The sequence below is a fragment of the Oncorhynchus tshawytscha genome, linkage group LG13 (genome assembly GCF_018296145.1).
Source record: "Oncorhynchus tshawytscha isolate Ot180627B linkage group LG13, Otsh_v2.0, whole genome shotgun sequence".
Classification (NCBI taxonomy): domain Eukaryota; kingdom Metazoa; phylum Chordata; class Actinopteri; order Salmoniformes; family Salmonidae; genus Oncorhynchus; species Oncorhynchus tshawytscha.
The window spans coordinates 33,120,872-33,132,919 of record NC_056441.1 but is presented as its reverse complement, the minus strand read 5'-3'; the positions used below and the strand labels follow the sequence as shown (position 1 = coordinate 33,132,919).

Sequence of the window (12,048 nt, the reverse complement as noted above, 5' to 3'; positions counted from 1 at the left end):
TAGGGTGACAGAGAGTCGGCACCTTAGAGATATGACAGGACTGGAATGTAAAAGGGAAGATGGAAGGTGAAGATTGATTTTAAAAAACACCTGAGGGAGAGAAAGAGAGAGAGAGAGAGAGAGAGGGGGAGAGAGAGAGAGAGAGAGGGGGAGGGATAGAGAGAGAGAGAGAGGGGGAGGGATAGAGAGAGAGAGGGGGAGGGAGAGAGAGGGAGAGAGAGAGAGAAGGGGGAAGGAGAGAGAGAGAGGGGGATAGAGAGAGAGAGAGAGAGAGAGAGAGAGAGAGAGAAGGAGAGAGGGGGAGGGATAGAGAGAGAGAGAAGGGGGAAGGAGAGAGAGAGAGGGGGGAGGGATAGAGAGAGAGAGAAGGGGGAAGGAGAGAGGGGGAGGGATAGAGAGAGAGAGAGAGAAGGGGGAAGGTGAGAGAGAGAGAGGGGGAGGGAGAGAGAGAGAGAGAAGGGGGAAGGAGAGAGGGGGAGGGATAGAGAGAGAGAGAGAGAGAAGGGGGAAGGAGAGAGAGAGAGAGAGGGGGAGGGATAGAGAGAGAGAGAGAGTGAGAGAGGGGGAGGGAGAGAAAAAGACAGATAGAAAAAAGAGAAGGAAAGAGAGTACTACATGATTTACTACAATTAGCATTTTAAAGAGTAATGTATTACAACTACGGGTTATCACTGCTGGAGTGGGCACATTATTAGTATACTAGTAATTATAGGTATTACTAGACCTGCCTGAACAAACACATACACACATGTTCATAGTACTTTCCGAGAGAGAGAGATATAGAGAGAGCGACAGGAGGAAGGAGGGTTGAGAAACCCACACACTTCTCAGAATCTAATTGGATTCAGTGCCATGCTTCTTGGAGAACACAAATAACAAATTACAAAAATGTGTAAAAAAAAAAAAAAAAAAGTGTTGTACATTTTCCCTCTCCAAGATGCCTTTCAAAATGACTGTGTTCTACACAGAAGCTAATATAGTCCAGGTCTCTTGAATTATTATTATTTTTTAAATCTCAATGAGACTAACCTGGTTAAATGAATTTAATAAAATGAATATATATGTTGTGCAATTAAATGCTTTGTCTTTCCCCAAAATAATCAAAATAAAAGATGCTAACCTCATCCGTTTTTCTCTCTTCATTGTTTCAAGTACCATTCCATATGTCTGTACTTCAATCTTTAAGTCTAACCCTATTTACCTTGATATATATAATTACAGTGCCTTAGAAAGTATTCATACCCCTTGACTTATTCCACATTTTGTTGTGTTACAGCTTGAATTCAAAATGGATTAAATCACATGTTTTCCCCCCTCAGCCATCTACAGGCAATACCCAAAGTGAATACATGTTTCTAGAAGTTTTTGCAAATGTATTGAACAATAAATATCTCATTCACATAAGTGTTCACACCCCTGAGTCAATACTTTGTAGAGGCAACTTTGGCAGTGATTACAGCTGTGAGTCTTTCTGGGTAAGTCTCTAAGAGCTTTCCACACCTGGATTGTGCAACATTTGCCCATTATTCATTTCAAAATTCTTCCAGCTCTGTCAAATTGGTTGTTGATCATTGCTAGACAACCATTTTCAGGTCTTGCTATAGATTTTCAAGTAGATTTAAGTCAAAACTGCAACTTGGCCACACTGGAGCATTCATTGTCTTCTTGGTAAGCAGCTCTAGTATAGATTTGGCCTTGTGTAGGTTAGCATTGTGGAGTAAGTGCAATGTTGTTGGTCCATCCTCAGGTTTCTCCTATCACAGCCATTCAACTCAAACTATTTTAATATCACTATTGGCCTCATGGGGAAATCCCTGAGCGGTTTCCTTCCTATCTGGCAACTGAGTTCGGAAAGACGTCTGTATCTTTGTAGTGACTGGGTAAATTGATACACCATTCAAAGTGTAATTAAACACTTCACCATATTCAATGTCTGCTTTTTAAAAAATGTACCCATCTACCAATAGGTGACCTTCTTTGCGAGGCATTGGAAAACCTCCTTGGTCTTTGTGGTTTAATCTGTGTTTCAAATTCACTGCTCGACTGAGGGACCTTAATTGTATGTGTAGGGTAAAGAGATGATTCAAAAATCATGTTAAATACTATTATTGCACACAGAGTGAGTCCACGCAACTTATTATGTGACTTGTTATGAAAATGTTTACTCCTGAATTTATTTAGGCTGCCCATAACAAATTGACTCAAGACATTTCAGCTTTTCATTTTGAATTAAATGGCAAACATTTCGAAAAACACAATTCCACTTTGACATTATGTGGTGTTGTGTGTAGGCGAGTGACAAAATCTCAATCTCAATTTAATTAATTTTAAATGCAGGCTGTAACACAACAAAATGTGGAAAAAGTCAAGGGGTGTGAATACTTTCTGAATGCACTGTACTTGACTGAAGAACACGCACAGACACAGACGCAGACACAGACGCAGACACAGGCACAGACACAGGCACAGACGCAGACACAGACGCAGACATAGACACAGGCACAGGCACAGGCACAGGCACAGACGCAGGCACAGACGCAGACATAGACACACACACACCTTTGGGGCTGAGGGTCTCCCCCTCGACGTGGAAGACCCCTCGGAGCAGGGCCAGCTCTTGCAGAATGATGCCGAAGCTGTAGATGTCACCTTTCTGTGTGCCACATGGCGGGGGACTATCTGACCTCAGCAGCTCTGGAGCTGCCCACAATTTCCCTATAGAGGGAGAGGGAGTGAAGGGGGGATGGGAGAGAAGGAAAGAGGGAGGTAAACCTTTATTTTAACAGGGAAGACATTGTAATGGAAATTGTAATGTTTGTGCTTTTCTTATAACTCATTTCTGTCTTCTACTCATGTGCTGTTCTAATAACCAATGGCTGTGTTCATGCAAGTGGCTGACTGTACACATCCTCATTGTCAGTAGCTGCAATGTGGCAGTACGTACAGACCGTGTTTTGAGAACAAACTAGATATCTCGGTTTCAAGGTCTCAGCTTAGAGAGAAGAAGCCTCGCGAGGTATTGGTCTGTCACGTGTTATAAACCAGTATTTTGTCGGTCACAAATGGTCACAAATGGTAATGATTCATTAATTATGCTAAATCATGCAAATATAACTTGTCTGTGTATAGTCGTATATAAGACAACTGCAGGGTCTGCCCAGGCAGAGCTCCTGATTGACATGTGTACTGTGGTGCATTAAGTCGGTTGGAACCTCTCCAGCGCGCTGACAATAAATGGTGATTCATTTAAGATTGACTTCAAGGCCTCCTGGCTGGCGCTGTGGTCTAGTGCACTGCATCGCAGAGCTAGCTGTGCCACCAGAAACTCTGGGTTCGCGCAGCCGACCGGGAGGTCCGTGGGGCGACGCACAATTGGCCTAGCATCGTCCGGGTTAGGGAGGGTTTGGCCGGTAGGGATATCCTTGTCTCATCGCGTACCAGCGACTCCTGTGGAGGGCAGTGCATGGTGTTTCCTCTGACACATTGGTGTGGCTGGCTTCCGGGTTGGATGCGTGCGTGTGTTAAGAAGCAGTGCGGCTTGGTTGGGTTGTGTTTCGGAGGACGCATGGCTTTCGACCTTTGTCTCTCCCGAGCCCGTACAGGAGTTGTAGTGATGAGACAAGATAGTAATTACTAACAATTGGATTCCAAGAAATTGGGGAGAATTTTTTTTTTTACATTTTAAATTTAAAAAAAGATTGACTTACTAACAATTGGATTCCAAGAAATTGGGGAGAATTTTTTTTTTTGTGCAAGAATTTCTACAACAATGTGCAACATAAATATACACATTATACATTATATATGCAGTACCAGTCAAAAGTTTGGACACACCTACTCATTCAAGGGTTTTTCTTTATTTTACTATTATCTACATTGTAGAATAAAAGTGAAGACTTCAAAACTATGAAATAACACATATGGAATCATGTGGTGGGTCTTCCTTTCCTGTGGCCTTCCTCATGGGAGGCAGTTTCATCAAGTTCTGGAAATGTTCCATATTGACTGACCTTCATGTCTTAAAGTAATGATGGACTGTCGTTTCTCTTTGCTTATTTGAGCTGTTCTTGCCATAATATGGACTTTGTCTTTTATTAAATAGGGCTATCTTCTATATACCACCCCTACCTTATCACAACACAACTGATTGACTCAAATGCATTAAGAAGGAATGAAATTCCACAAATGTACTTTTAACAAGGCATACCTGTTAATTGAAATGCATTCCAGGTGACTACCTCATGAAGCTGGTTTATAATGCCAAGAGTGTGCAAAGCTGTCATCAAGACAAATGGTGACTACTTTGAAGAATCTCAAATATAAAATATATTTTGATTTGTTTAACACTTTTTTGGTTACTACATGATTCCATATGTGTTATTTCATAGTTTTGATGTCTTCACTATTATTCTACAATGTAGAAAATAGTAAAAAGAAAGAAAAACCCTGGAATGATTAGATGTGTCCGAAATGATTATTTTTTTTTTTTTTACACAACATAAGAATAAAAGGCCATTTCAAAGATGTACTTAGAGAGAAAGATAGAGTTTTAATACCATCCCTCTCAATCAGTAACTAATAAATACTTTTATCAGCCTGGTGATTTGACTGTTGAGCCACATCAATGACAAGTAATTAAATGGAGCTAGCAAGGGCTTTCTCAGGAGGGGACATTGTTACAGAACATATAGACAGAAATATATTGTGTAAAACAGACCATAGTATCAGAAAAATGGCATGTTTAGTTTATTTTGAATAACAACAACAATAGCAGGGAGCGTGCCGCTCAATTTTATTTTTTTAATTTTTTAATTTCACCTTTATTTAACCAGGTAGGCTAGTTGAGAACAAGTTCTCATTTGCAACTGCGACCTGGCCAAGATAAAGCATAGCAGTGTGAACAGACAACACAGAGTTACACATGGAGTAAACAATTAACAAGTCAATAACACAGTAGAAAAAAAAGGGGAGTCTATATACATTGTGTGCCAGAGGCATGAGGAGGTAGGCGAATAATTACAATTTTGCAGATTAATAACACTGGAGTGATAAATGATCAGATGGTCATGTACAGGTAGAGATATTGGTGTGCAAAAGAGCAGAAAAGTAAATAAATAAAAACAGTATGGGGATGAGGTAGGTAAAAATGGGTGGGCTATTTACCGATAGACTATGTACAGCTGCAGCGATCGGTTAACTGCTCAGACAGCAGATGTTTGAAGTTGGTGAGGGAGATAAAAGTCTCCAACTTCAGCGATTTTTGCAATTCGTTCCAGTCACAGGCAGCAGAGAACTGGAACGAAAGGTGGCCAAATGAGGTGTTGGCTTTAGGGATGATCAGTGAGATACACCTGCTGGAGCGCGTGCTACGGATGGGTGTTGCCATCGTGACCAGTGAACTGAGATAAGGCGGAGCTTTACCTAGCATGGACTTGTAGATGACCTGGAGCCAGTGGGTCTGGCGAAGAATATGTAGCGAGGGCCAGCCGACTAGAGCATACAAGTCGCAGTGGTGGGTGGTATAAGGTGCTTTAGTGACAAAACGGATGGCACTGTGATAAACTGCATCCAGTTTGCTGAGTAGAGTGTTGGAAGCAATTTTGTAGATGACATCGCCGAAGTCGAGGATCGGTAGGATAGTCAGTTTTACTAGGATAAGTTTGGCGGCGTGAGTGAAGGAGGCTTTGTTGCGGAATAGAAAGCCGATTCTTGATTTGATTTTCGATTGGAGATGTTTGATATGAGTCTGGAAGGAAACCAATCACTTGGTTTGAGTTCATGTAGAGTGTGTGTGTGTTTGTTTGCTCATGCGTTCGAGTCTTTGTCTACGCGTGAGTGTGTCTCTGCAGCTCAGGTAACTCACGGGCATAGTAGGCGTGTGTGTCCTCCATATTGGACTTTTCGCGGAAGCTAGCCAGCCCGTAGTCAGTGATCTTCAGGACAAAGCGACTGTCCACCACGCAGTTAGAGGACTTCAGGTTACCATGGGAGACGATGACACTGTTGTGAAGGAAGGCCATTCCCTAGAATCAAAGAGGATGTGATTCACAATATTTCTCCAACCAGTGGGCGACCCTGTGTAAAATGTTTCCTGCACAGGTCCATGCAGAGGGGCAGGAGCTGTCACATGCTTTAAGCCAATGAAATTGCATTCGCTGAACAACCTACGCATTACAAGTCAATAACCCAAAAAATGTGTACCCTCCCATTAACTTCCATTGAAAATAGGCATAACTTCCTCTGCCAAGCCTTGGACTTCCTGTGGACAGAAAAAAAAGTACGGAGCTAGCCTTCTCAGCTGTCTCTGCTAGAAAGGACATTGAGGGGCATTAAATTGAGACTAACTCAGGTAAAATGCATGACTTCTTCATTCATCATTCTAACCAGGACACCAGGAGGAGTCAGACACCATCTGTCTACCCTTCATTATAAGCGTCACGACACATGTCCGGCCACACGCATGCACACATACACACACACACAAATCTCATGCAAGAAAGTGGGAGTGACAGGTAACAGGCTTGGCATAACTTTCTTCATTGACAATACAAAAAACCTATCGAGGTATGATAGAATTAATATGAGTTGAATATTTTCGACCTCTCCCCCAGCCCCAATACTGTGAAACAACATTAAGTACCAGTTTAGTGGTCTGGGGCCTTCAGCACATAGACATATTATGCTCGTGACCCGGTTGGTTCGAATCCAGGACCCAAACCCCCTCCTGTCTTTCCTCCTTCTACACTGTCCTCTATCTGAACGGAAAAGATCTCTGGATGGAGGATGAAGGATGGAGATGCACCTTAACAATGTCGTTGATCAGAGAGTATCTGAACATCCAGTCCAAGGTGATGGTCTCGCTCTCCATAAGATCCTGCACAACACATGAACAGAACCATGACTATTTAGACACGCACACGCACACGCGCGCGCACACACACACACACACACGCACGCGCGCGCTAATATTCAGACCATATTCCATGTTTCAAATCAGCTATACATGAAGGTCACCAACAGGTTAATCCCAGGCCACAATGACATGCCATATCCATCCACACAGGCTGTTGGTACTCAACAACATGTAGCGTAGATGACAACCCAGCCATCTCAAGACCCAAGGGTAGCCACTGTAAGCTAGATGGCTCATTACTTACTCACTGTGTGAATTGTGTGGTGTGGGAGATAAGAGAACAAAAGGGGTTTCAGTTAACAACGCTAAGGTCGTAAGGTTAACGAATAGAACAACGAGACCCGATAGGCTGTGTGAAGTACCTGCAGGCTGCCCCGGGGACAGTACTCTGTGATGATACAGATGTTAGGAGGATCGATACAGGCTCCGATAAAGCGAGTCAAGTGCTCGTTTTGAACATCACGCATCTGGAGGCAAGAAGATGAACATACACAATCACCAACATACATAGTTACAATGGAATTAACACCTGAGCGAAGTATACACCCTGGGAACGTGATAAGTAGAAGAAATGGTAGAAAGGGCATTGTTGCTCTGGTAACATGTTTACAGGCCTACTGAATAAAACACTCACATGTTTGAGCTCAAAGAGCACCCTCCTGGTGAGCTCGATGCGCTTCTTGTTAGTGACGTACTTAATGGCCGAAATGTTTCCCTGGAAAGGAGGCCACATTAACACAATATTTCACCATCATTTGACTTTAAGTGTCCTTCAACAGTATTATATACTATCTATTTATTTGAAAGTACTGTTAAAAGGAGTGGAATGCACTGGTAATTCCTACTCCAAGGATGTAAACAACGCAACGGCCCACGTGAACCCTAGCAGAATCCTGGTACGAACACTTCTCCCTGGCAAATATTGGGTCTCACTTTAAACGAGGTAAAACTCATAAAGGCTTCATAAGCACTACATAAGCGCTTCACAAATCATCTGCAAGCATATGTCATACACTATAAATGGTTTATGAAGGGTGACATAACCATTCCCACTGTAGGGCGAATTGCCAAATGTGACATAACACATAATGTATGTTTATACACCATTTATAGCAGGGGTGCTCAAAGTGGGGTCCAGGTACTGCAGGGGTCTGTGGCCCAATGTTTTTTTTTATTTTTTATGAATATTTCTAACAACAACAAATTCAAGTAATTATGGCAAAGGGATCCGTGGAATATGTTTCGAGGGTGTACTACAATACAAGACAATGACATATTATTCATCTACAGCCGCTGTTCATAACCCTGGGCAACATCGGCCTGGGAGGGTCACATGGATATTAGTGATCACCAAACTCCACCAATTATACATTTTTCAACTCAATTCTTCTTGTATTCCCCAGAAAGGTTTTTTTAAAAACATAAATGTCCTGTAATTAAATAATTAAAATGGTAGTTTTCTCTCTGCCTGGTGGCAAAATTTGCTGAATTGCAGGATATTAGCTTTAAAGCTGCAACAACAAAACATCTCTCTGCCCCATGACAAAATGTGTAGAATTGCAGGTGATTAGCTTGAAAACGGCAAAATGTTCTCTCCGATGACAAGAAGGGGCCTTTAAAATGTTCCTTCCCAGGGCCCGAGACTTGGCTCATCTGGCAATGCACTGCCAACGTTTGTAAAACTACTATGCTATTTTAATCTCACCCGTGTTGTGTTCTGATGGGGCCCCTAATGAATTTGCTATCACAAAAGGAGTCCCTGGCGCCAAAAGTTTGAGAACCCCTGATTTATAGAGTAAAACCTACGCTTATAGACGACTTGTGAAGCATTTATGTAGTGCTCATGAAGCCTTTATGCATGCTCTATAAAGCCTTTATACATTGTACTTTGTTAAAAGTGGGAACAACTATTGCACGACACAAATCCTTAATAAAGCAAATGTCATAAGCATTGTCGGTGTACCACAACAAGCCCAGTGTAAAAGAACAGACCTTGTAGTAGCCAGTTTTGGCGTAGATCTGGAAGTTTCCTTCCATGGTCAGGAAGGAGCCATAGTTGGAGCCTCTCTGTGGACCATATCGAGAGGGAATGAGGACTTTTCAGCGTGCATATCTGTGCTTCTATGTATCGGTGTGCGTGTAGGTGTGCTTAGGTGTGTGTAGGTGTGTGTGTGTAGGTGTACTGTATTTTATGTCTCTGTTTATCTTTATGTAATGCATGTATCACTAGCCACTTTAAACTATGCCACTTTATGTTTATATACCCTACATTACTCATCTCATATGTATATACTGTACTCTATACCATCTACTGCATCTTGCCTATGCCGTTCTGTACCATCACTCATTCATATATCTTTATGTACATATTCTTTATCCCTTTACACTTGTGTGTATAAGGTAGTAGTTGTGGAATTATTAGGTTAGATTACTCGTTGGTTATTACTGCATTGTCGGAACTAGAAGCACAAGCATTTCGCTACACTCGCATTAACATCTGCTAACCATGTGTATGTGACAAATCAAATTTGATTTGATTTGATGTGTGTGTTTCTCCATGCAGTACCAGAGACAGGGTGAGTCTGCTGCAGGCCCTGCGCAGCACTTTCTCCAGGTCACTCATCTGCACGTCATCCCATTGCACTCGCCAGAGCTGAGCAGCCAACTCATTCTCCAATTTCAGCTTCCTGAGGGAGAGAGTGTGGGGGGGAGTGAGAGAGGGTCAAACAGAGAGAGAGAAGGGGGAGGGTGAGAGAAGGGGAGACCAAAGGGTGATGGAGAGAGGAGGCTTGAGAGAGGTTCAGCGATAGGATGAAGTGAGAGCGAGAGAGAGCGAGAGACAAGGAAGAAAGGAAAAATAGGAGAGAGTAGAGAAAGGAGAGCAGCCTCTGTCGTGTGAGTGCGACGGAGAAAGAGAAATCAATGAAGAGAACGAGAGAGAGAGTGTGTAGGGAGAGAGAGGGAGAATGAGAATCCGTAATAAAGGACAGAGAGATTAAGGAGAGGGATGGATGTGTTTCAGTGTGAGTGTACACTGTGTAAGACTGTACCTCTATCCAAACAGCCCATCAATACCTCTGTCACCCCGCCCATTACAAGCTACAAATGGTATTCACACACACATTTCTCAGAAACATGTGCAACCCAACTATAGTAATGGGGATGGGATTAATTCATTGAGTATTGATAGAGATTAATATCTGCCATTGAGTGTTGCCCCTCAATTTGTGATTACAATTTAAATCGAGTCATCATTCATCAACAGTGCTGTATGTGTGAAATTGTTTCGACATGTACCTTGATATCACAGGCGGCTGGTGGCACCTTAATCGGGGAGGACAGGCTCATAGTAATGGCTGGAACGGAATGAATGGAATGGTAATCAAACACATCACACACATGGTTTCCATGTGTTCAATACAATTCCATTCAGTCCATTCCAGCCATTGCTTTGAGTCATCCTCCCCTCAGCAGCTTCCTGTGCTTGATATAACATTCTTTACTGTAATGGAACATTATGTAAAAGAAAAAGCCAAAAAGTCACTATTCATGTGTAATAATAACACATTTATGTTGTTGTTTTGTTTTTTAAAATCTATGAATACACAAACACATCATACAGTAGCTTCCATTTACAATAAACAACACATTTACAGATACACTTCACACAGACTAAGTCATCCATAGTTAAGTCATTAATATAGTAAACGCTTATCCTACAAGAATATGAAAATGAACATTCATAAATGTATCCGCCTATGGTTATGTGCTATTCAAATGATCTGCACCTTGCTGTATGTGTAACGCGGGACAAAGTGTCAAAAGGGTCTGTGTAATTTTACAGCACATCACCACTGTTAAAGGGATACTTTGGGATTTTGGTAAATGAGGCCCTTTATCCACTTCCCCAGAGTCAGATGAAATCATGGATACATTGTTTTTTATGTCTCTGTGTCCAGTAAGAAGGAAGTGAGAGGTAGTTTTTGCGAGCCAATGCTAACTAGCGTTAGCACGAGGATTGGAGGTCTATGGGTATCTGCTAGCGGGCTCATCTGTTCATCTGACTCTGGGGAGGTAGATAAGGGCCTCAGAAAATGTGAAATATCGGAAATACCTGACAAAAGTAAAGATACAGGATAGCTTATATCAAACACAAAGGGAGCATAATTATTTGCTAGAAAATGGAACTGAACTTGAACTGTTTCACTTTTCACTTAACTTTTCACTTTCAAACTTAACTCTAGAAAATGTTTTTAAAAAAAATTGATATGAGACATAATATACTTTGACCTTAGGCATGATGTTCCTCCCGGGACAGAAAGTAAGGTAAACTTTCACCTGGACTTGCACTCGATGTTCAACAATTTTATCAGAAAACATAAGCTATAAAGCAAGTGACATTTTCAGCTGCGAGTCTGATGGAGCTGGATACTGGTCCGGGTCCATTAGCGCACACAACGCTAAATATATTCAAACGCTTTGAAACGGAAAACAAAAATACATTTTTTCTTATTAAACAACTCCAGGTAGTCACTCCCTGTTTCAGTGTTTATTTCTGTTTGGTGCCTGATGAACATGACCCTAGTGGTGAGTCATCATTGAAGAGGAGACAGAATCACATTATTTTTGCTCCTTCTTGGCCGAATCTAATGTGTGAAGAAAGAGTAAGGGAAAAGAAGGCAAAGGAAGAACGATAGTGAAAAGTGAAGAGGACAAGGGAGAGATAGACAGAGTAACAATGTGGGTAAGAAAGTTTAACATGGAGAAAAAGAACGGTAGAAAACAGAAGAAAAGCAAACAGAAGAGAAAGAGATGGGGGGGAATAAAATTGAGAAAATGAAAGAAGATCAGAGTATGGGAAGAGAGTGAACAGAATTGAGAGAGCGATAGAGGAAGGGTGGAGGAGGGGTCGGGAGTGGAAAGGTGTCATCAGAACCCATACCATCGACCGGTGTCTTCCTCAGCGAATAGGGACGGTAAAAAAAGGGGGCACCACTGACCTGTAGATGAAGACGGTGACAGTGACGATGATGACGAAGATGAAGCAAGCCACGATGGCCACCATCTGGTGCATAGTGACCGTCCCTGGGAGGAAAGTTAAATTATTGAAGTTATATGACATTTTACCCAGGGAC

General features: G+C 42.0%; 1 protein-coding gene across 1 annotated transcript in view; it reads right to left on the bottom strand.

Annotated features, from left to right (window-relative positions):
• LOC112232405 (atrial natriuretic peptide receptor 1) overlaps positions 1-12,048 on the bottom strand; it is a 112,994-nt gene that overhangs the window by 9,086 nt on the left and 91,860 nt on the right. Inside the window, exons 9-16 of the mRNA XM_042295543.1 lie at positions 11,914-11,998; positions 9,480-9,600; positions 8,906-8,980; positions 7,548-7,628; positions 7,276-7,380; positions 6,803-6,874; positions 5,864-6,023; positions 2,560-2,715 (exon numbers count right to left, since the gene is read on the bottom strand). Coding sequence (XP_042151477.1) covers positions 2,560-2,715; positions 5,864-6,023; positions 6,803-6,874; positions 7,276-7,380; positions 7,548-7,628; positions 8,906-8,980; positions 9,480-9,600; positions 11,914-11,998 — 855 coding nt within the window. The remainder of the gene's footprint in view (positions 1-2,559; positions 2,716-5,863; positions 6,024-6,802; positions 6,875-7,275; positions 7,381-7,547; positions 7,629-8,905; positions 8,981-9,479; positions 9,601-11,913; positions 11,999-12,048) is intronic.